The sequence below is a fragment of the Canis lupus genome, chromosome 25, assembly GCF_011100685.1.
Source record: "Canis lupus familiaris isolate Mischka breed German Shepherd chromosome 25, alternate assembly UU_Cfam_GSD_1.0, whole genome shotgun sequence".
In the NCBI taxonomy this organism is placed as follows: domain Eukaryota; kingdom Metazoa; phylum Chordata; class Mammalia; order Carnivora; family Canidae; genus Canis; species Canis lupus.
The window spans coordinates 24,934,495-24,960,567 of NC_049246.1; the positions used below are offsets into that span (position 1 = coordinate 24,934,495).

The 26,073-nt window shown below is 34.9% G+C and overlaps 2 protein-coding genes across 9 annotated transcripts in view; one reads left to right on the plus strand and one right to left on the minus strand.

Moving 5' to 3' along the window:
• The window catches only part of FBXO8 (F-box protein 8), a 51,805-nt gene extending 36,607 nt beyond the window's left edge, over positions 1–15,198 (minus strand). The window contains exon 1 of one of the 2 annotated variants that reach the window (XM_038573622.1): positions 15,056–15,198. The gene's annotated coding sequence lies outside the window, so the exon portion shown is untranslated. Of the gene's footprint in view, positions 1–14,853 lie in introns of both variants that reach the window. The other variant, XM_038573621.1, reaches the window with a different exon arrangement.
• The window catches only part of CEP44 (centrosomal protein 44), a 35,851-nt gene continuing 24,642 nt past the window's right edge, over positions 14,865–26,073 (plus strand). Inside the window, exons 1-4 of one of the 7 annotated variants that reach the window (XM_038573620.1) lie at positions 14,865–15,670; positions 17,208–17,524; positions 18,184–18,215; positions 23,539–23,675. In XM_038573620.1, coding sequence (XP_038429548.1) covers positions 23,587–23,675 — 89 coding nt within the window. In that variant the 5' untranslated portion in view covers positions 14,865–15,670; positions 17,208–17,524; positions 18,184–18,215; positions 23,539–23,586. The remainder of the gene's footprint in view (positions 15,671–17,207; positions 17,525–18,183; positions 18,216–23,538; positions 23,676–26,073) is intronic. The other 6 variants (XM_038573614.1, XM_038573615.1, XM_038573618.1 and 3 more) reach the window with 6 other exon arrangements.

Genomic DNA, 26,073 nt, shown 5'->3' on the forward strand with positions numbered 1-26,073 from the left:
CTGCTTATATTCCACAAAAAATTTCAAACCTCAGCATGTCTTATGATAGAGCCAATAACAATGGCATGAAACAGATTTTGGTGTTATTAGTAATGTGTCAACATCTGCCTCTAAAAGAGATGTAAAATATGATGATAGTTTCATGCTGGGGTCTTACATGATTTCAAAATTCTTGAAAATAGGTGTGTGGACTGAATTGATCAAAATCTGACTTTAAAATACAAAATTTTCAGATGACTTATTAAAGTTTTAATAAAATCTTAGTATAAAGATTTTCAACATTAAAACATACATCATAAAAGATACAGTACTGTCATTTGTGCCAGGAAATCAGTCCAAAAAATATCAAGCTGCATAGTGGAATCACTGAATATACAAAGAGTTTCAAATTGAAAAAAAACGCAAAAAAACTTTTGTATTTGAAATAAACAGTTGGTACAAATATAGATTGTAATTAAACCACTGCTAATAACTTGTTCACTCAAAACAGGCTGAGGAAAAAAAAAAAAAACAGGTTGAGGAATATAGACACTTCCAGGAAACAATACTCTTACAAGAGCACAGATAGTCTATTTCATGTACAAATAAAAGAAATATGGTCATTTCTTGTAATTCATGGTAGTTATGTTCTATAAAGTCACTGCAAACAGTAAATTAGCCAATATGAACCATTGTTCCTAGGAGACATGGAGGGGTTAGGTTCCCACATGCTTCTGGCTACATTTTTTGCCAACTGATGAACATATAAGCTTGTTTTATGCGTGTTTCTATTAAAAGACACTTTTAATATACACTGTTGATTTATTAACACTGAACTCAAATCTGATCAGAGCTCATCTAACATAGGCATTTTCTCTATAAAGCACCATCACAATCTTCTTGCACTTAGGAAGGCTAAACAGTGCTTTAGCAATAAATGTGGGGGCCATTTTAAACAATGAAATCATCAACAAAAGAGCACAAAATATTAAAAAATGTGCCACTAAAAAGATCACAAAAAGGACACTAGTTTACAATATGAGAGCTAAAACAAAAAAGTGGAGAATCACCTTATTTGACCTTAGCTGGAAATGGCATGTCAAGATACAAATTTTCTGCAGATCTGTACATTTCTGAAAATGACTGTGAAAGTGCTGAGAGTATTGATTTGCAGGATTAAAAACATAAATTTTATTGAGTAGGAAAATTCACAAATACAAAATCTGCAAATAAAGATCGACTATAATTAATACTATTTAAAATATCCCATGCCTTTTTCTCCAAATTTGAATTTATTTTACTTAAAAGTTTATCATATTCAGAGGATTTATAAAATTCTAAGGACCTTCAAAATGAAACCAAAGAGATTTTCTTTTGGTCTCCAAAGTGAGGAACAGTGCTTCATTATTTCTCATCTGATGGAAATAAATTAAAATTTCATAATTACATAGGTTACAGAGGAGAAATTATGCTAACAAAAATTCCATACAAGATTTCAAAGTTGAAATTCTTCCTTCCAGAGAAGAGAAAAAATTATGGTTTAAAAAAATATCAAGGCAATTTTCAGGAATGATAATATGATAACTATAAACAAAGATTTAGATATTATTTATTAGTAAGTTCAAATGTACATTTTTACAGAGAATGATTAATGCAAAATAAATCTCAAAACTCTTTTTTAAATTGGATGAAGAGGGACGCCTGGGTGTCTCAGGGGCTGAGTGTCTGCCTTTGGCTCAGGGCGTGACCCCGGGATCCCGGGATCCAGTCCTGTATTGGGCTCCCTGTGGGGAGCCTGCTTCTCCCTCTGCCTGTGTCTCTGCCTTTTTCTGTGTCTCTCATGAATAAATAAATAAAATCTTTAAAAATATATAAATAAATTGGATGAAGAATCTCAAAACAATGGCCAAACATGCAAATGAACATTATTTAATAATTTCTATTTTCCTGGAATTATGCAGACACGGCTATAATCTTGATCATTTTAATACAGTAGTCAAATAATGCTCCTTATGTCTCAGAGATATTACATACTGTTTTCATGTAAGGGCCAAATATTTATGTTCAATTCTGTACTACTTGCAAATGTACTCATGTACATATGTATATGAATATGCAAACCTCTCAAATGGATAGAAGACTCAAAAACCTGGTACTACTGGCTATGGTATGGGTAACACCAAACTGAGCAGCTTTGAACACTCAGTAATACTGTGGATAAATATGTCACATTAGCTGAAAGAGACACCTATTTTATTATTTTAACCTAACATATATGAATTTCGTATTTTTATTATCTTATACAGTTCAAACTTAACTTTGTGTTTCTAAAGTCCTATGCTACAATGGCACAGTAGCTGGGATAACATAAATGGAAATTAACATGACTTTAGGAAAATTCCAATATTTTTCAAAAATAAACAAAGTCGGGCGCCTGGGTGGCTCAGATGGTTAAGGGTCTGCCTTTGGCTCAGGTCATAAGGCCTGGGTCCTAGGATGAGCCCCACATTGGGCTCCCTGCTAGTGGGGAGTCTGCTTCCCCATCCCCTGCTCATGCGCTCTCTCTCTCTTTTTTCTCTCAAATAAATAAATAAAATGTTTAAAAAATAAGGTCTTTGAAAAACTTTATCACTAAGAGTGAATAAAGCTGCTTGCTTACCTAAAGGTCCATTTATGGAGCAGTCACTATCACCTCTAAATGATTTTGTTTCATCTCTACCTGACAATATCTTAGGCATGTTACATCCAGTGTTATTATGCATATATGGTGCTTTTCCTTCCAAATAAGCTTTCAGTATCACATAGCTTGATTTTAATATGCTAAACTCTAAAATTATTTTGATTCATGCTAGCATGGTTTCAGGAATAGGTCTTAAGCCAGGACCAGGATAAATATAAATGGTAGGGTACCATCTCATTAATATGATTTGTGAGATAACAATTAAACAGTAGTAGATAACAGAATATCCTAACTCACTTTTGGAAAAATCTTTTATAGTCAACTCCTAGCTTCTTGTTAAAATTTTAAGTTTCAACACATATATTTACCACCTTTTTCTCCTATTAAAATGAGAGAAAATAAATAAAAAAGGGAAAACTTAAATCTAAAAGAGAAGGAAAACAGGCTATTGAGTGGACAAAACATTTCAACACATTTCTGTAACATGGAAGTGGGAGGAGTAGTGGTTGCTAATGAAGCCATGAAGAGGAAGGAGAAAGACAATATGGAATAGTGCAGAGAATTAAGCAGGGGCTTATTATCTTGCAGAACCTCAAAAGGCTTTTGGGGGTCCAATACACAGTGTAACTATGGAAACAACTGAGAGTAAAATGAGAAACAAAAATCAAGGGATTATTGGGTCACCATTTCCTTCTTTACACAATAATGAAAAAAAAAAAAAACCAGCCCCTTTGCAATCTTCATGAATATTGAATGAACTAATATGGAACAACAGACCATGAGCTATCCCTCAATACACATGTATCAAGTGTCTAGAATGATTAGCCACACACTCCAACCCCTTTCCCTTATCTAGGTTGAATGAAAAAGTGTTTCCTCTCAAGATTGAACCCTAGAGAAAGACTCCCTTTCTCTTCTAACGTTTGTAAGTGGCCCAGTATAATGGCTATCAAACCAATCATCTCAAAGGAAGGACCACCAGCTCTATACAGGTGCATACATCCACAAATCGAGTATTTTATGGTCCCAAAGATCCACTGTTCAATCTTTTTCTTTTTTTAATTTTTATTTATTTATGATAGTCACAGAGAGAGAGAGAGAGAGAGAGAGAGAGAGAGAGGCAGAGACACAGGCAGAGGGAGAAACAGGCTCCATGCACCGGGAGCCCGACGTGGGATTCGATCCCTGGTTTCCAGGATCGCACCCTGGGCCAAAGGCAGGCGCCAAACTGCTGCGCCGCCCAGGGATCCCCCACTGTTCAATCTTTAAAGTATGGCTGAAGCATTTACACAATGACTACTTGGCTAGTTTTTCCTAATTTCATACAGTGACTCTTGACAAAAGTTAATTTTAATCTTAATCTAATAAACACAATCATAAAGCATAAATCTACATATTACATATTTGAGAGTTTGCTTAGAGAAGGAATCCACTGAAGGTCTACAATATATAAATATGGCAAAAAGGTATATCTTTCTCCCAACTTCAATCTTTCCAGTCTCCACCTGGGACCCCCTTAAGGGCTACCAAGAAAATCCCAAGGCAATGTTCCTTAAATGTAGATTATGAATGTCCAGTGACCTAAAAAAAATGGAAACAAAAGCAATGGGAAAATGTCAAAAGGAATGTCAAGAGCTAATGTGAAAAAGCTATTAGTCAAACATAGGACAATTTGAGCATCAAAATAAAAATAAGGACAGTAATAGATTATAATCCACATAAAAAAAGAATCCATAAATTTACATTGATGATCAATAAATAAAGGAAAAAAGAAAGCTGTTCTTTATAGTAAAATGTCAACTAATAAAGATTAAAGGAATAATGGGTTAGAGGAATCATTTAGAATCATCATGGGAAAAATTGGTAACCATACAGTGGCTGTGTCACAGGATATTCTTGTTCTTAGGAAACACACTGAAGTGTTAAAACATAATATATACAACCTAGTCTCAAATGGTTCAGAAAAATAGTAATATCTATCTCTATATAGAGAGAGTGCTAAAGTTAGGTTGGAAAATTTTCAAATTGATGAATCTCTTAGAGCATATACTAGTTATTTTTATTATTCTTACAACTTTTCTGTAAACAGAAATCTTGTGTGGAATTCAACCAGGTGAATTTGAAAAAATTCTTCGTTTGATGTGCATGCAGTTTAAAAATTAGTTTAGTTTAGTATTATACACACTAAAAACCATCACTAAGGAAATAGAGGCCCAGCACTATGGCTTAAGAGAAGAGACTCCTGTCAAAGAAAACATCAAAATAGTAAGAATTATTTTTGCCATTTTTGACAGAAATGTTTAAAGGATAGAGAAAAAATTTTTAAAGAAAATTGAAAATACCCCTTTTAATTCTTTTTGTGTTCATATTAAAGGCTTGGAATTTCTGGCTGTTTCTTCCTTCTGTACATAATTTTAAGTATATAATATCTAGTAATATAAATATTAAACTATAATACTGTTTATGTACTATAAACCACCATTTAATACTCTCTGTGCTAAGCACTTTTAAAACTTTTATAGATGATCTCATTTTAATCCTCACAACAACTCTAATAGGTAGAAATTATTACTCTAATTTTATAGCTGAGGAAACTGTGACCCAAGTAAGTAACTTTGCTTGAGATCTCATAGCTGGTAAATGTAAAATTTAGTACTTAGACTTAGGTCTGAATCCAAAGAATTTGTGTTCTTAACCACCAAATCTTATGCTAGAACTGTTAGAGCTCACAGATGGCAAAGGCAATCTACCATCTGTTTCTTCATTACTGGCTCTCATCTCTTTTTTCTCTGTAACTGCTTATTACCTCCATTGTTGTTCCCAGCTGCAGCTTTTCTCATAGGTTTTGATGTGAAAAAAATTCTGGTTCAAACTCCAACACAGAATCTGATTCACCTATATTTGTGGTCTTCATTTTCCTCATCAGTAAAATAATGGATAATTCTTTTTAAAAAAATATATATATATTTGGGGGCAGGGGAGGGAGAGAAAGAATCTCAAGCAGGCTCCATGACCAGTGCAGAGCCCCACACGAGGCTGGATCATGACCTGAGCTAAAACAAAGAGTCAGATGTTTAACTGACTCAGATGTTTAACTGAGGCACCCAGGTGCCTCAATACAGATAATTCTTATCCCATGGGACTTAAAGGGGCTAACTTTAGGGAACCTAGCTCACAGGAGGTAATTTACAATAACAGGTAGTTCTGTAGTTATCTCTCAACCCTCTTTAAATTATTATCCTATATTCTTCCATTTCAGAGTGTACCTGATTATTTTGGATTTAATTACCTGAGCCTATATAGTCCTGCTTCTAAATTTCATTAATTTAGGATCTGTGAAATTTGGAAGAGATGCTATTTACCTTTGCTAGGAGAAAAAAAATAACTAGTAAATATATAATGTAAGAAGCATCAGCTAACTTTGCTTAGACTGATACACTATATATAAAAACAAATTTTGACAAGTAAAGTCAAGTACTTAGTCATCAGTCAGTGATTGAACAGATACCTTTTTGGCACTAAGCACTACCATCATCTTTAATCATGATCATTGTTTCTAGAAATGAAAACTTCAAGACTTCATGGGAAGATTCAACATATCAAAGTTCCTTCTGGCAATATCACAAAATAAATCTGTCAATAAGAGGAAATTTCTACTATGTCTAGTAATCACCAGTAATTTGAATTTTAAAGTGCTTTGTGAATAGCATGTTAATTTCTTAGATCTTTAAAATCAGTGTTACAATTGTTGAGATTCATATTTTTAAGCATACTAATTACAGAATAGTATTTACTCAAATATATTCATTAAAACAATACTTTTGGAACTCACCTATCATACTGTACTTTTTTCAAGTTTATTGGATTTAATTTATTAAAAGAAATATAACTTTTAAAAATGTATATATACACATATCTTTTTTTTATTGTGTTCTTCTTTACTACACTTCACAGATAATGAGTTTTTAACAAATTGAAGGTTTGTGGCAACTTGGCATTAAGCAAGTGTATAAATGCCATTTTCCCAACAGCATCTGTCCACTTTGTATCTGTGTCCAATACAAACATTTTCATTATTGTATTTGTTATGGTGGTCTCTGATCAATGAGCATGACTCTCTGGAAGCTCAGATGACGGTTAGCATCTTTTAGCAATTACCTTTCTAAGTAAGGTATGTACAGGTTTTAGATATAATATTTTTGCACACTTAATAGATGACCATATAAACCTAACTTTTATATGCATTGGGAAAACAAAATTCATTCGATTTGCTTTACTGTGATATTCAGTTTATTGTGGTGGTCTGGAACCAAACCCTCAATATCTCCGAGGTATGCCTGTACAGAGGCAGTCCTTGCTTTGTACAGTATTGCACTACTAATAGTGACCATGGGACCATGCAAGGTAAGGCCACAGCTCTAATATGCACATTTCAGTTAACATGGTACCATGCAAAGTAAGAACTAACTTTAAGTCCTAAGATGAGGAACTGATTCCACACAATAGGCTACATGGATAAATCTAGTACCAAACAGTACCTTAGATCTATAATGTGCTCAGTAAACGTTTGTTGAGTGAACAAAGGGATGAATGGTAAACAATGATAAAATACTGACTTAGATGAACCTCGACTTAAACTTCACATATCTTTTAAAAGCTAACTCAAATTGTATCATGGACTTAAATGTAAAGCATAAAATTGTAAAACTTTTTAAAAAATTCATAGAAGGAAATCTTAAGGATCTAGGACCAGGCAGAGTTCTCATACTTGACATCAAAAGCATGATCCATAAAAGTAAGAACTGACAAAGCATACCTCTATAATCAAAAACTCGCTCTTTGAAAGATCATGTGAAGCAGATGAAAACACAAAGTATGTACAGACTGATAAGATATTTGAAAACCACACCTGACAAAGGGCTAGTATCTAGAATACATAAACTCTCAAAATTCAACAGTAAAAAAAAAAAAAAATCAAACAATTCAATTAAAAAGGGGGCAAAAGACATGAACAGATATTTCACTAAAGAGAATATAACAAAGGGTACACAAGCACGTGGTGACATGTTCACCATCATTACCCAGGAGGGAAGTGGATAATCATACAAGGGCATAAAATCTATTGAGCTGTTAAGTATCTTGACTATGGTACAAGATACATGAACCTGTGCAGAATTTCATACACCCATTTATACATGAGAGTAAAAATAAAACTGGGGGAATATGAATAAGAAAGATGGACTGTATCAATGTCAATGCCTGGGTTGTGATTGTATATTACAGTTTTGTAAAATGTTACCATCCATGGAAACTGGGTAAAGAATACAAGAGATGCCTCTGCATATTTCTTGCAACTGCATGTGCATCCAGCATTATCTCAAAAAAGGGGGGACAAAATAGCACACTTAAAACGGGTGAATTTTATGGTATGTGGATCATACCTCAATATAAACTGCTTTTTAATATATAAAAACAAAAACGAAAAAAAACAAGGGTTCCTGGGTGGCTCAGTCAGCTGAGTGCTGACTCTTGATTTCAACTGAGGTCATGATTATCAGGGTCCTAACCAAGTAGGGCTTCAGGCTCACCAGGGAGTCTACTCAAGGTTTTCTTTCCCTCTCCTCTCTCTGCACCTCCCCTGCTCATGCTTTATCTCTATAAAATAAATCTTTTAAAAATTTAATAAAACATTTTAAAAAATAAGAGAAACTAATGCCTGCTCTAAAGAGAATGACCAAGGATATAGTAAGTCTAGTGTCATTTGGCAAAGAGTAACTATTTTAGATTTCAGGAAATATTACTAATTATTAAAATCTATAACCTAGAAATTTTATCTGACTCCATGGAATTTACTATATAGGTCAAGAGAAGACATGATCAAGGAATACAAATCCTTAAAGACACAATCCTATGTTTTAACTATTTATATAGTCTATATCAATAATTGGGTAAAGAGGGACGCCTGGGTGGCTCAGCAGTTAAGCGTCTGCCTTTGGCTCAGGTCCTGATCCTGGAGACTGGGGATGGAGTACCACATCAGGCTCCCTGCATGGAGCCTGCTTCTCCCTCTGCCTGTGTCTCTGCCTCTCTCTGCGTCTCTCATAAATAAATAAATAAAATCTTAACAAAAAAATAAAAAAAAAACTTTCTAAGGTTAAAAAAATTGGGTAAGGATATAAATGCTAAAGGATTGGTATTTGTGTGCCTCCTCGATTTAATAAAAATGCAAATGAAAAATAGATTAGAGAGAAAATCGGTATAATTTGCTTCATTAAAAATCAAAGTACATAAATTAATGTAAATTGGATTTCTTCAAATATTTCTAATATATACAAATAATGGTTTTATGTATTAAAAACATTTTTAAAATCAGAATAAATTTTGTTTAAATCTGCTAAATTCTTACGTATCCTTGTTTTTATTAAAATAACAGCAACATTAATAATAATACTATGCATTGATGTAATAATTATTTGGATGAGCCTATTTTTAAAAAATAAATGTTCAGGCCTCTTTGGTTTTTAAAATTTATTTCTAGTTTTATTATGCTGAGATTAGAGAATATAGGCGTATGATGTCTGCTTGAGAAAAATGCATAAGTTTTCTTGACATTATTACTCGGAAAGATGAGTTAAAAGTTACATCTCCAATTATGCCATATGCTGTGTGACCTTAGATATTTCAAATAAGGTTTGTGAGCTTCCATTTCCTATAAAATGAGGGAAATCACTTCTCTGTATTGTAGGACAGGAGTGCTGTAAGTCTTAACTAAGATAACATATATAAAAGCATCTTTTAATTGGTAAAGCAGTATGTAGGTCCTGCTTCACTTTTTTCTTAATGCAAAAATCCAAGAAACAGCAGTACATTTCTGACATGATCTTAGATGCAGTTTTCTCATTTTAAAAAAGTTTTAGACAAATGAATCGGTATTACATAGCACACTTCTAACTAGAAGGTGGTGTAAATTACTCACCAACAACTATATTAGTCAATGTATTAGAGTTTATAAGAACCATAACACTTTTCTATTAAGTACATAGCTGTTTCTAAAATAGATAGTATTTTTGACTATCTTTCTAATGTCTTGTTCTCTTTTCAAGAGTAGAGTATTTCCACAAAAGCATAAGATAGCTATTAATAGCTGTTGGTGTATCAAACATAAAGCTTATCTGTAAAAATGTTAAGCAACTTTAATCAAAATATCTCTAGGTAACAAATTGAATATCAAATGAAATACTATTCTATAAGACAAAAGTAACTGCAGTAGTACTTTTAGTAATTCCATGGCACCAAACATTCAAATAGCACATGCTGTGGAGACAACTCTGTGTAATAGAGAATGGTTTTACAACATCATTTAAGTAGAAAATACACATGGAAGATGGGAAGAATAGAAACGAGCCTGGAGGATCAAAAAAGCACTCTTGTTTAAATACTTGTATTTGAAGCAAGTCAATTCCATAAGTCTCTTCCTGAGCAAACACTGTTAAATCACCAGTACATGATGATTGGCATAGAAATAATCTAATTAAAATAACTCATTATAAAAAATTAGTTTTGTTCAGTAATTCTATAACATCTGAATTTAAATTCTTAAACAGTGAAATTTAAAAATAAGATTTTTCTTATCTCAAATAAAGACCTAAGATGCCTACCAGAAGTGTTATCTCTAAAATGCTAATTTTATTAAGACTTAAAAATGAGGAAATTTACTTACTTTTATCCTTTTAGAAATTTTCAATATTTTTCAATTAGGAAGTAACAACTAGAATCTTTAAATGATATCATGAGATATTACTCAATGGCATAAGAACATGAGAAATTCTGTGAGAAAATATTTTCTACAATACCTTCAGAATCAAATGGGCAGCCCAATATTTATTTCTCTACTTCCAAAAGAACAGACCACCAAAGTAGTTTAGAACACAGTAGGTGGAGAAATTTTTTTGAAAAAAGAGAGAAGAAAAAACATGATAACCAATCACACCCTTAAAATTGAATGGCAACAATTGTAGAGAAAGAAGGAAGGTAAGCCCACAAGGAGGTCTTTTCTAAGGAGAAAAGGGAAATAGTTAAGTACTAAGAGGTCACAAGGTACCTCAAACACATAAAAAAAAAAAAAAAAGAAAAAACACCTACTCATTAAATTTAAAGATCTGGTCCTGCAAGAGCAGTTTGTGTTACTAAAAGGCATACCATTTGTAGTGTTTTTTTTTTTTTAATTCAAAAAGACTTACAATATTACTTTCTGAAGCTTTTTTCCAGTTATTTAATTTGATTCTATAGTGAGTGTTACCAAATGGCATGTAAACAAATGTAAAAATTAAAATGTGTCATTTAAATGCAACCAAAAAAGCTGAGAAATTTAGCCTTATTTAACTCTTTTGGCTTGTTTTGCAAGAAATGTTCCACTGTTTTAATCTTTAAATAAATCTTTAAATAAATTTATCATACTTCTCAACTTGTAAAGAAACAAATTCAACTTTTAAAGTAAAAGCAATCATACTTCTCACCAGCATTATTGTTAATTACACTGGTTCTTTCTTAACTGCACTATTACTTAATCATCAACTACCATATCAGCTCCTTGGGGCACAGCACACTCCATGCTCACTAACCAAAATGGCCATTGCTATGAGAGTTAAGGAATTAAAAAGCAAAGCATAATAAAAACCGTAATTACTGAATTGCTTCCAGACAAATTAAATGAGATATTAAAATATTGAGGGAAGCCTGAATACAAGGGAAGTCAGAAATAAGATGAGAAAATATAACTATATTGGGAAAGTCACTTAAATTTTGATGTCTCAATTTCCTCACCTGTAAAACAAGGATTTTGAGCCATATGATCAATCCCTAAGGTCTCTTTTAGCTGTAAAATTCTATAATTCTATAAAAATTAAATGAGAAAAATAAATAAAGAGGTGATGGAGGCCTATGTGTGTGTATAAATCTCTGTTCTTTCTCTTTTCTCCAATGTTGATGACTAAACCTAATGCCTAAACTTGAAACCACAGATCTTTTATCATATCTATGTCACTAAAGTACTTGCCCCACATATGATGTGAACTTATTCAACTTATTAGTTTTATTATAGAATGTATCTCAATAAATTTGTCAGAAGAACAAAATAAAGAAAAAAAGTAACAGAATATAAATTTCTGGAGGTGGATATATTTCATTAAACTTGTTTTAAAATAGTAAAATAATGAAAAAGCAACTTGAGCTGGATGTATATTTCATACACTTCAGTATCAACGATTGATGCATTAATCACAAACCAGCCAAAGGATTAGTTTGTTTCCAAATTTGAATCAAAATGTAGAAAAAACAGTAATACATAGCACTTGGTTAAGTAATAAACTGTAAAATCATACATTTGAATAAGTAATTGCAATGCACTGTGATCAAATGATAATCTCTTGGTAATTCAATGGTTTTATATTGTGAAAAAAGCAAAACCAGTATCTTCTAATCTACACAAAAGCACAGTAAACACACAAAAATCCCCTATTAAACTAATATAATAACTTATAACATGTTTTTGGCTTACTAAGCAGTTATTACCATAAGGTAATTGGTGGATGGAAGTGTTTCAACTGTGTTTTCTCAAGCATTTGTTTAAAATTTTGCAGCTATCTATCATATCACATTCATTAATTGGTTGAAACCTACTATATAAATGAAATATGTTAACCTGACAGGGCATCTCTATTTTTTTTAATAAAGATTTTATTTATTTATTTGAGAGAGAGAGAGAGACAGTGAGTGAGAGAGAACATGAGGGAGCTGGGTGGGGAGAGACGGGGGAGCAGAGGGAGAGGGAGAAGCAGACTCCCTGCTGAGCAGGGAGTAGGGCAAGGGCTTGATCCTGGGAATCTGCGGATCATGACCTGAACTGAAGGCAGACACTTAACTGACTGCACCACTCAGGTACTCTGGGAATCTCAATTTAAAAGCCTAACTCATAATTTGAGAATTGACACATTTAGGCTGGTGTTAAGCACTTAAGTTATAAAAGATAAACCAGAATAATACTTTACTAACAGGTAAAGCTTTACAACGTCTTTCAAACCTGGAAGCAGCATATACAGTTTTACAGTAGATCACAGCCAAAATAATGTTAGAACACTGAAAGGCTGTACCTTTAATTTTTAAGAAGGTTATGTGATTCACTGACAAAAGCTGTGCTAGTGATGGACAGCCAGGTAATGCTGATAGAAGGTGGTACCTGACCCCTATTAATAATGCTGAAAAACAGACCTAAAAACACACTTTGAAGATATCCCTCTCCCATCTTTATTTGATCTCACAACAACATAAAGACTTCCACAGACTTGCATTCTTTCTATACTAGAAAAGCATTACCTCTAGCTTTTCCTAACCTCTTTTCTCCTTAAGAGCTACCCCGTTGCTCATGTTTGTTTTGATATGTCAACCATATAAAATGGCAATGGGTAAGGAATACACCATCTCCAGTTGTGATATGCTCTGCTCATATAGACCCTAAAAACACAAAACGTACATCATCCCTCATGAGGCAGAATTTCCCAGGAAAAATCTCGAGATTTATTAGATTTATCTTTAGATAATTAGTAGGGGAAAAAAGACAAAAAAAAATGAAAATAGCTGTTTTCAAAGAGAGATAATGCTTGCAAATTTATTTCTTTACAAGTTGACATTTTTCCTTGTCTGACTACACTTCTTTTGGATGCATTTTTTGCTGTTATTCCTATCTAGTCACTCTTAAAAGTTATCAGCCAGGCTGGGTTAGGTGGTCTTGAGGATAGACCTCAAAGATCCTTGCATCCTGGGATTCATGCCCTTATATAAATCCTCTCCACACTGACTTTTCGTTGGATTTACTACTAATAAATGTCACTAATGGTGAGATATCACTTCTGAGATTAGGTTATAAAACACTATTGACAGTCTTGGGTACTCTCTATTCAATTGCTCATCCAGTGGGAAAGCAGCTACCATATTGTGGTAAAAGCCCATGTGGTGGAGAACCTAGGCCTATCAATCACTTGGAAGCAGATCCTCCTACCCCTCAGTGAAGCCTTCAGATGAGATCATAGTCCAACTGTAGGTTGACTACAAACTCAAAGACCTTGAGTCAGAGGCTCTCTACTAAGCTGTAACTAAATTTCTAACCCACAGAAACTGTGAGATAATAAGCCATGTTTATTTTTTTAAGCTGCTAAATTCTGGAGTAATTTGTTACCCAGCAATAGATATCTAATACAGTATCTCATCAGACAAATTATCAAAATAATTGGCAAAAAAATGGAAGTTTCCTATTCAACTTGAAAAACAATAACATTATTTCTTCATTCTCAGATCAATTGGCTCAATTTTGTACACCATTTTCTTAAAAATATGGTTTCAAAAATATGGTTACCATACTGCAAATATTAAAAAGGGAGGAGTAAAGCTGAAATGAAAAACATAAATCAGTTTCACTTTGTAGTAATAAAAATCATGATACATTGATTTGGAGGGAAACATCTAGGATCCTTGAAAAATAAAAATTCAACTTGTTAAATAGACTCCGTTGTTTAATGACTAACTGCTTACATAACCTAAAAATAAAAACAAAAAAAAACTTCAATGAGGATTGGGACTAACTTATGCAGTTTCGTGTAATAATATTTAATCGGAACACCCGCCATGGAAGAGAGTAGAGACCAGTCACAAAGAAAAACAAACAGACAAATTAAGAACCTGCCAAATCTGTGACATTTGAAGCACCGGGCAAAGCCATCATGATCTTAAGTAGAAGTGTTTGCATTCGTATCACTGAAAAGTAAGCAAAGAACCGAAAACTGCATATGCATCAAGAAAATACTCTATTTGAAAAGCAGCACTTGGGCTTGAAAAGAGTAACCTTTGCCATGTCTCAGCTTTATTTCATAGCGAGGCTGGGACACTCCCTGGGGTCCCAAGTTAACCTATACTCCAGTGGCCTAGAAACATAAGGACACACCCACTCCCGCCTCCTGGTACAGACTCCACATTTTAACAAGCCGCCGCGGCTGTCACTCAAGATGCTCTGCGCTGCCATTGGTCCCAAAGTCTTGCTGGTTGGCAAGTTTCTGCCAACTGGCAAGCACCGGTTGTCTTTATTCCCGAGAAGAAAAGTAAAAGTATGCAGAAGAGAGAGGCAAGAGCTCTGAAATATTTTGTACCTGAGCGACCTGCGATCCCCACCGCCGCCGCGACGAATCGGCCTCTGGGCGGGGGCTTTTAGTCAAAAAAGAAAATGGCTCAGCCAGGAACTGATGCCCAGGCCATGGAGAAGCCGGTTCAGACTTTACTCGTTCCCGCCGGTGGAGCTAACAGCGGCGAGAATGCCAAAAGCAGCGCAGGATCCCCCTGAACTCCGCGCACCTCAAGCTGCAGCAGGCAGAGCTGCCGACCGTCCGACTTTTTGACGTTTCCTATTGTTGCCGGAAGTGACGTTAGGGTTCTGAGCCTTAGAGAAGCCGCGTTTTTGTTCCGGGTATTTACGATTCGCTATAGATCCCCCGTTTCTCACTTCGTCCCCCGAGCTACTCTAAGCACTAACATTAGGCAAACTTTTAATCTGCAACTTGGGATCGGGCTGGCCATTGAAAAGCGCCTCGGCAGAGCCAGCGTCCTCGGGGGTCTGGACAAACGTGGTGTGGAATCTGCAGCGAGGAATCGTGAAGCACCGAGGAGCCGGCAGCTTTGAAGGTGTTGCCGCGGCGCGCGGCGGGCTTCCAGCCACTGTTGAAATACAAACGGTCGACGCGAGCCTCGGGCCGCCGCCGCTCCTCGCTGCTGTCGGCTGGGCTCCGGTGGCTCGCTCCGGTCGCCTATGCTGTCTCCCCCTGTCCCTGCTGAGCGGGGCGGGAGGCCTGCGGGGCCCTCCTCCGTGCTCGGCGGCTGCTGGGGAGGCTGGCGACGGCGCGCCCCGGGTTATGCAGGGGAAGCCTCTCTCTGCTGCCCTTTCCGAAACGGCGGGCGGGAGCGAATGACCAGGTGTGCCTTTTCATCCTTTTAAGTCGAACGGAGGGAGGGGAGTCGTAGAAGTGCCCCGCCTGTAGACTCCACCGGTGTGGCCTTCCTTAGGATAAAGAGCCAAGTAGGGCAGATCGTGGCAGCCAGCTCAGTTTAGGGTTAGGGTGGGCGAGTTACAGGCTGATTCCTTCACTTGGCAGCTCTGAGCTCAGGAAAGATCAGCCTCCTCCGAAATGCGGACTGGAAGGAAGAGGTGAAAAGCTGAGCGTTTCCCTTGCTTGCGTTTCCCTGGGTTTTCTGTATTTCTCCATCTTCTGGACAATTTAGGGTTTTTTGATTTTTATTATTTATTTTTATTTTTATTCTTTTTACCTCTCTAAGGGGAAAAAAAAAAAATCAGCCTTGGGCATTTTGATTCCGAAATTATGGGTACCCAAGACTGTTGCCCTAAAGCGACCCACAAATATTTTATATTCGTGAGCACTTTGTGAACATGGCAAGCCTACTGAGCTCCTTGCTCGACCCGCACCCTCTTTGTTTTTCTCCCAATATTCTCGGTGTTTTTCCTTTTCCAGACCTTTTCTGCGTATCTCTTAGACCAGTGTTTCCCCGAATATCTTTTGCGAAAATTTCGTAAGCTTAATTTTACCTCCTATTTTTGATAACGAGTTTTTGTTTGTGTGTGTGTGTGTGTGTTTTTAATAAAATCTAGTATTGTAAGATATGTCACAAACTCTTAGCCATGGACCGTAAGCATTAAAGTCCGTGTACCTGCTTCATTCTGAACAAAAATCACTCTGAGTTCAATGGCTTTCCATGGGGAGGCATCATTTAGGAACTCTGACTGCAAGGAGACTGAGCTAGATTAAAAATCATAAACTGCTATTGTATTCCGTTTTCACGGCGTCTCCCCCAATAGTATATATATATTTTAAAAGGTTGGTTGGTTTATCTATCTATCTATCTATCTATCTATCTATCTATCTATTTATTTATTTATTTATTTATGATAGGCAGGCAGAGACACAGGAGGAGGGAGAAGCAGGCTCCATGCAGGGAGCCCGAGGCAGGACTCGATCCCAGGTCTCCAGGATCAGGCCCTGAGCCAAAGGCAGGCACTAAACCACTGAACCAGCCAGGGATCCCCGCGTCTCCCCCAATAAAAGTAGTTAGGCAGATCTGACTTGTGGAGATACCTCTCCGGAGGATGCTAGGAAGCAATATTGAGTACACCGTAATGGTTGGAATCTATGTTACAAATAGTTCTCCTCTTCATTTCTTTTGATAAGGGTTATAAAGTGAAAACATTAATCAAGCTTAAAAAAATTACAAGTTATTTTTCATTTCTGCAGGTACTGTGCTAATAAAATGCACATAACTTGTAGATTGGCTTCTACAAGTCATAGAATACTTTAATTTTAGTATTTTTCAGTTTTGTAATATATTTAGCAAAGTCTTTCATGAAAATGTAGAACAGTAGCTGTCATTTTTTTGTATGATACTCACTTTTATCCCTTTTTTTTTATCCTGTTTTATTACTTATCTCCTTCACCTGCAGATTCAACCTGTACTTGTATCTTACCCTTCTTCAAAATATTTGTTCTGCTGATATGGAAGAGGATGTGTTCCAAGGACATACTTTGTTGTCAGAAATTCCATTATCAGAGGTAGAAATCTGAGACATTGACATATGTTCCAGGACTTCAGAGGAAGGAAAGATACCACAAAGTATTAAACAAAATTACATGTATTAGAAGCATGGAATATACATTTGAAAGAATTAAAGGAAATCTATGGAGAGATACACAATTTATATAAAAGTTATAGAATGCCTTAGATGGAAAAGGTACCCCTAGAAGAATCATATTAAGATAGGTAGGTCTGGAACGTAATACAATACTATATTGGCTAGTGGCAGTACCTAAGAATATATATTTTTTTGCAGTTACAACCAGATTAGTTCCCATTTCATCTCCCAGGGAAGTAAGGCTGGTCTTGGGAAGCCCTCTCTTACTGTTTCCCTATGTCCATCTATCACCTAGTCATCCTAAAAGGTGTTAAATAAGGTCTATTTTCTTGGCCAGTATTTTGTATAATGTGATTTCAGAATCACTCCCTCTTTTTCTAGTTATCTTCCATTTGGCAGTACCTGAAATTCCTTCTGCCTAAAAAATGTAAATATTTAGAAGTAATTGATTAACTGAAAAATACTAAAATCCATGCATGTTTATAAATTATATTCAATAACCTGTTCTTTACCATATCCCTAAAGGAGAACAGTCTTGGAACAGCAAGATACTATGTTCCTAAAAAGGGGGGAAGCAGCATTGAGTGGCTAGCGGCTCAAAATAGAAAGCCTACTAAGTTTAGGATTTTGCAAATTGCTGACCTTATTAATACAGAGAAAGTATGTAAGGAGATGTTTTGTATCCTGGACAACTGCTGGAATGTTGACTGGGGGAAGATTATACTAACTCTACTTTACCTGATTTCTGAATTGTTCTGTTTTTAATGCCTATGACTTCATTTTAAAGGAACTTCATTCCCAGAGGATTCGTTATTCAAGGTATTGTTATATATTTTCCTTCTATGAAGTGTCCATACATTTAAAAATAGATATTTTTAAGTGTGTTACTGAGCTTTGCCTTACTGCTTGATTAAACTTACAGTTTAGAAGCCTTTTAGCTTTTTCTAACAAAGATTCTTTTTTTTAAATATTTTATTTATTTATTAATGAGATACACACAGAGAAAGTCAGAGACAGACAGTTGGAGAAGCAGGCTCCATGCAGAGAGCCCGATGTGGGACTTGATCCCAGCACTCCGGGACCATACCCTGAACCAAAGGCAGACGCCCAACTGCTGAGCCACCCAGGTGTCCCACTAACAAAGATTCTTTCTTATCATTTATTTGCCTATCAATATTTATTATATGAACCTCTTTTGGGAATAATCTTCTTTGAGAATCAGATTGAAAACTCTACACATTGCAATGAGTCATTTAAAAATACAGTTCCATGGTATTTTCTTCGGTATTTACAAAAATGAACTCATTTATTTAAAATCTCAAATATTTTTCCTGTCTTTTGGTGCACATATACATACACATACTGTTTCATAGATGTATTCTCTAGAATCATATTGCTGTTTCATAGGCCCTGTATATGTCAGACTTAGTGGATATCACCCTAAAATTTTCCGTAAAGTAGTTGTACTAATTTACCCTTCCAGAGCATTGTGTGAGTTTCAGATGTTCTATAGATTCACATTTTGGATTTACTTTGGAATTTCCTAATGATAAATAAGATAGAATGTCTTTTCACTATTTACTCTTTTAGAAAGTTCCTGTTCAGTTCTCTTTCCCATTTTCTATCGTCTTTTTCTTATTGCTTTGAAGGAGATTCTTTACATATTCTAGATATGAATCCTTTTGCTGGTTTAATACATCCACAACATATTTTTCTCTCAGTGGTTTATCTTTCCACTCTCTTAAAGATGTCTTTTGATGAAGAGAGTTGCTAATTTTAATGTGGTTCATTCATAAGGTAAAAAATCTTTCTCTACCTGAAGATCAAAGATACTCTCCTCTATGATCTCCAGCAAGCCTGGTTGTCTTGCATTTTATGTTTAGATCTTCAACAAACCTGGAATTAATTTGGTAAAAGATGTGAGGTACTATTCACATCAAGGGATCAAGATTTATTTACTCTATCTGGATATTAAGTTGACACAGTACCATTTATTGAAAAAGACCATCCTTTCTCCAGGGCTACTCAGCATCAACTTTGTCATAAATCTAGTGTCAATATATGCATGGTCTTTTGTGAACTCTTCTGTTCCATTGTTCTGTTTGTGCATAATTTCACTGATTCTAAATGTTACATTTACATATGGGTCTTTTTTTTTTAATTTTTATTTATTTATGATAGTCACAGAGAGAGAGAGAGAGAGAGAGGCAGAGACACAAGCAGAGGGAGAAACAGGCTCCATGCACCGGGAGCCCGACGTGGGATTCGATCTCGGGTCTCCAGGATCGCGCCCTGGGCCAAAGGCAGGCGCCAAACCGCTGCGCCACCCAGGGATCCCTTTTTTTTTTTTTTTTTTTTTTTGAGGGAGAAGAGAATGCATTGAATTTATGGATCAATTTATTGAGTCTTCTAATCATTAAACAAGTTGTATACTTTTTCTATTTAGGGCTTTAATAAATCTAAAAGTTTTAGGATTTTTGGTTTTGAGATCTTACACATCTTTTCTAGATTTATTCACACGCTCATGATACTTTTGAGGCTACTTGATTTATACAAGAAAATTTGTTTTAAAAATCATATAATTACTTGATACAGAGAAATACAACTAGTTCTTATGTATTGGCCTTCTACCTAGCTACCTTGCTAAATTCACTTATTTCTTTTGGATTCTTGTATACAATTATGTCATCTGTGAATAGGTACAATTTTATTTCTTCTTTTTTAGTCTTTATTACTTTTATTTCTTCTTCTTGCATTTTTGTACTATGACTCTATTACAATGTTTAAGAGAAATGAGAGGAAACAAGATTCATTCCTAGTCTCAGAAAGAAAGCTTCCCATATTTCACCATGAAGTATGACATTTGCAGTAGGGTTTTTTGTCTTGTTTTTGTTTTTGTAGATATTCTTTATCAAATGCAGACAGTTCCCTTCTATTTCTAATATCCTCTAAGAATTATATCACAAAGGAATGTTGAATTTTATGAAATGTATTAAAATGATTGCATTTTATCCTTTATATGTTAATGTATTGAATTATAGTGATTCACTTTTTGTTTTGCTTATACTTTGGATTATAATCCAATAGTATTAATTTTGTCATTCAGATAGTTTCACCTTTGACTATTGGGAACTGTTTCATTTGTTTCCTGTGTCCTATTGACATAACCCCCATCACTTTGGGATTGGTTTGTTTTTTGTATGCTTTCTCATTTTCTGGAGCTATGTAATACTTCAGGCTCATCTTGTATATTTTCTGTGCCAGTCTTAGAATTTACCATTTCTCCAAGGAGTCGTGTCCTTTTATTGGAGAACAACATTACACGCTAAGATCTGAATATGAAGTGTGCTCTTTACTGCTGGGGTGTTGTTGCTTTTAATCACTTTCAGCTGGCAGAGAAAGGACATATGCATTTATAGACCCGTATAAATATATATATAAATATAAATATAATATAAATATACAGTATACCCGTATCGAGAGGTACTTCAGTATATAATTATCTGTATATTAAGCTGAACATGAAGTTCATTCTGGATGTGTCTAACTCTGATTAGACAGGCATGGCTCATTCTAGTCTGCTCTCCTTACTAATCTATAAACTACCACCCTAGCAGTAAGAAACCTGACTCCTACGATCTTACATATTGTTCAATTCCAGGGTGAATGCATAGAAGTATCAATTAATTCATAAATACATGGGAAACAACTTTATAAACTAGGGTACAGTGTTTTTATATGCAAGTGATTTTGTCTTTAGCCATACAGGCTCCACTCATTTCCGGTAGTTACTTAGCACCTTTTCCACCCATCCACTTCTATGAGGTTGTTTCACACATTGGTAATATAGATTCTCTTGTCACAATCTGCATTCTGTCTTGGGGTTTACCAACTTATAAATGTTTTTTTAAAGGTTACAAACATCAGGGTTCTCTTTGTGCTATATAGTTTTATAGGTTTTGACAAACACATACTGTCATATGTCTACCATCACAGTATCATACAGAATACTTTCACTACCCTAAAAATTTCCCCTACATTTACTTATTCAACCCTCTCTTCTCCTTCCCTCTGAGCCCTTGTGTAACCACCTTTCATCTCTCTTGTTTTTACTGTCACTATAGTTTTGCCTTTTCCAGAATGTCATATAATTAAAATCATACAGTATGTAGCCTTTTCAGACTGATTTCTTTCACTTAGGAAGATGCAGTAAGATCCATCAGTGTCTTTTTGTCACTGCTCATTTCCTTATTGCTGACTAAATATGCTGTTGTGTGAAGATACCACATTTTTTTTCATCCATTCACCTATTGAAGGACATTTCGGTTGCTTTCACATTTTGGTGATTATGAATAGATCTGCTATAAACATTCAAATGCAGGATGTAATATGTACATACTTTTTCAGTTTGATTTGGCTAATACCTTGTTAGCATGATTGCTAATTGTAAGACTGTTTAGCTTTGTATCTGCTAAACTGTCCTCCAAAACAACTATACCATTTATATTTCTTCCAGGAATAAATAAGAATTCCTTTTGTTCCATATTCTCATATAAGCATTTGGTATCATCAATTTTTTGGATTTTAGCCATTATAATAGGTGTGTAGCAGTGTCTCTCTTTTAATTTGCAGTTACTTAATGATATGTAATACTGAGCATCTTATATGCTTGTCATCTGTATGTTTTCTTTGGTGAGATGAATATTCAGATATTTTGCCTATTTTTTAATTGGCTGGGGTTTTTCTTCTTATTCTTATAAGAGTTCTTTGTATATTTTGGAAACAAGTATTTTATTTACTATGTGTTTTGGAAATATTCTCTCCCAGTCTGTAAACTATCTTTTCATTCTCTTAACAATGCCTTTGTAGAAAAGAAATTTTAAATTTTAATGATGTACAACTCACCATTTTTTAAAAAGTTATTGATTGTGCTCTGATATTATCTAAAAACTCATTGCTAAACCTGGGGAAGCAGAGAGGTAGTTGCCTAACTGAACAAAGTATGTGGGAGGGGGTAAGGGAGGGAGGAAAAGTAAAAATCTAGGGTTTAGCAGCTCCTTTCTTTCATGGACTTTCAAATAATCATCCTTATTTCAACCCCCTTGGCCTTACCCCTTAGCCTTTCAAAAGCATTAGGGAACTTCGTTTCTAAACCTATCTTGGCTCTGGTAGTTTCCTCCTAAATGGGCAGACAGGATTAGCCTGTCTCTGCTCTGCTAGGTTGGTTTTCACTTATTCATCTGCTTTCCATCTTCCAAGATTTTGTTGATACTTCTTCTATCATGTGGAATCCCCTCTAATTCATTTTGCCCTGGTGAGTATATGTGGTTTTTAATCATTTACTTTCATTTTAGTGATGTTTAAACAAAAGAGATAAAGATAACATATACTTTTTTTTTCTTGACCAAGAGGCATTTAGCCATTTTATTTTATTTTTTATTTTTTAATAATAAATTTATTTTTTATTGGTGTTCAATTTGCCAACATACAGAATAACACCCAGTGCTCATCCCGTCAAGTGCCCCCCTCAGTGCCCATCACCCATTCACCCCCACCCCCTGCCCACCTCCCCTTCCACCACCCCTAGTTCATTTCCCAGAGTTAGGAGTCTTTATGTTCTGTCTCCCATCATATTTTACCAGCCAATTCCTAATTTTTTTTAACTCAATTTTTACTTTCTAAGCAAAACATCTTATGGATAACTATGAGTTCAAAGCCCTGGGAATAATGACTAAATCTGTAATAAATTCCTTTCTCTCCATTTTTTACTGATTTTATTATGTAACCTTTATAAGCATCTAAAATAGTCACTGATGGAGATTATTTCAGGTTGATGTCTCTTCCCAAATGGTACTTTGTTCAAAATAAAGTATTTGGTAGAGTACCATGAGACACTTTGTAAGAATATGAACATAAGGCAAACTTATTTTTTTTGTAAGGAAAAAAAAGTATTTGGGGGAAAAGCTTATCTTCTATTCGGGAATATACTGTATATAGGCGATAGTACTGGACCAGTAGGAAAGATAATTTAGCGGAAAATACCTAGGATAAAATAAATATAGTAAGTCCCTATAAGAGATGTGAACAAAATAGAGAAGATTCAGAAATAGACTTAACCAGTGTTTTATGGATTTATTTTTAGGTGAAAAATTAGATTATTGAAAGCTGGAGTTGAATGTAATGTTGAATAATGGCAACAGGTGACTTAAAAAGAAGCTTACGGAACCTAGAACAAGTGCTTCGCATGCTAAATTATCCTCAAGAGGTGGATTGTGTAGGGTAAGCTATGTATCAAACTTACTTGTGTTCTTTTTGATAATGAGTTGAGGTAAGATTTGACCTAAAGACAGGTTTTACTTGGGTCAGTTTAAAATTTTTCCTTGAAATGATGAAAATATTTTAGAAAGCAGAGGATTATAGGAGTTTTGTTTTTTTTCAAATATGGGTCAATGAAAAATTCTAACAGATTTAAAACACCTTTAGAAGTAGAACCACAATATATATCCATATAAGGTATGGTTTCTGTACAATTTTTAAACTCATAAAAGTATGATGGATCTAATTATATAATTTGCTATCCTCTCACATTCAGTTAGATGGTATTTTTAATTTAGAAAATTCTAGTTAATGGATTTCTTATGACAACTTACACCATGCACAAAGCTTGTTATTAAGCTAACTCATTTAATAGACCCCACTTGAACCTTTCAGTGTAGTTTTCACTTTCCAACTATGACTTACTTGCTTTTGTAGAATGTAGCGACATGCATTTCTTCTATATTCATGCTATTCTAATATGGTACTCTTGTCATCTCCTACCCCTTGATATTTCCTTTTTCTTCTTACCTGGGATTATCAATTAAAAGTATTCCCCAATAGAATATAAACTATAGACTGGTACTTTGTTTTGTCCACTGCAGGATCCCCGCATCTAGAGTTATGCCTGGCGTGTGTTAGTAGGTAACTAGACACTTATTTATTCAATGAGTGAAATGTCAAGGGACAAGTCCATATTAGGTATATGTTCTAGTAGTAGAGTAAAACTTGGTTAAAACAGTAAAAAAAGAGAATCCGGAAGTAATGTGCTTTACATATAAGAGTGGATGGACAGTAGGGAGAGCTAACCCCAAGAGATAACTGCAGATGAAAGGATAGTGAGGACAGGGGGTGGAAGCTGAAGTCTAATGGCTGATTCCAGGCCTTCTTTGTGAGAAGCAGAAGGTTCCCACAGCACATACCAATCCAATCCTGCTTCATTAAAACAAGGAAATCTCTATTTTCTAGTCTTGCTGGGACTTAACCAGTCCAAATAGCCATGTTTTCTTCTTACTACTTGGAGCATCATTTTAAGATACATTCTGGATAGAAACACTTGGAAAATATACTGATTATTCTCATATCTTTTGAGCATGGCATTTGAGCTTTGATTTTCTAACTGACGTGGGACTATCATTAAGAACACTAATATTTAGACTATTTCACAACATAGTAACTCTGGGTCTGTTGAAATAGATAATGCTACTTGCTGCTAATTCAGATTACTCCGCTCACCCACATACACACTCCCCCCACACATATTTTGATTCCTTCTATTACTTATCCATTTTTAAACTTTTTCTCAGCATCTGCTGTTTCTGTCTCTGTTCCAGTTTATAAGAGCTGTTTTATTACTATTTCCAATCAAAGCCCTTTAAAAACTGGATAACCAAGATTTTTGAATTAAAACAAGAAGCATTAAACGTAGACCAGGCTGTCTTCTAGTCCTAATGTGCATAAAATGGACAGATTTTGCTGTTCAAAAGTATTGTTTTTATATGTTCTGTTTTGAACGAATAAACAAGGTTGTCAGATCAGTTTTCTCATTGGGTAGAATATTATTGTACCCATAAATGTAAAAGAAATAATGTGTTTTGTCCTGAAAAATAAAATTTTATCATTATACACTTGTTCTCTGCCTTTTAAAAAAATTTTGAGTAAGGATGGAGAAATTTACGTATGTCTTGTATTTTGTGGAAAATAAATGTTTTCTGTAAGTACATTTTTACTTTGGTTGAACACATAACTGGCTAATTGAACAAATACCTCCTTACTTTGTTGTGAGAGAATCGGTGAAGATACTTCACATTGAGAAAACAAGGTTCATATGTGTAGACAAATAGAAAACAGTACAAGACCGAGCTGAGGCATTAGACACTGAATGCTCTGGGACTCAGTTTTTCGAAACATCAGTATGGATCAGAACATTGAAGATGGCTTCCTGGAAGGCTTGAGATTTGCCAAATAATTCATAAGAGCGAATAACAGGCAGAAAAGAATGATACCTTTTTAGACTGGAGAAATTAGCATAATCTATTACGGCACAGATATAAGTGGTAGATTGCAAACTGATCAACACTGTTATAGCAGATGCCTTTTCCAGCCCTGTTTTTCTCTCTGTAACATAGAATTCATAATATTTTACCTTTGCAAGGTTTATTATAAAGAGCAAAAGAAGTACTAAAACAAGTGTTTGCAAAACTATAATGTGTACTTGAGCACTAGGTGGTACATTTAATTAGAGAAAATGGACTGATTAAGTAAAGCTGAACTTTGCAAACTCAAATACTGTAGGGAATAGACTGTACTATTACTAAAGAGCTAAATGTTTAATAACTTATTTCATAGTAATTTGGCTATA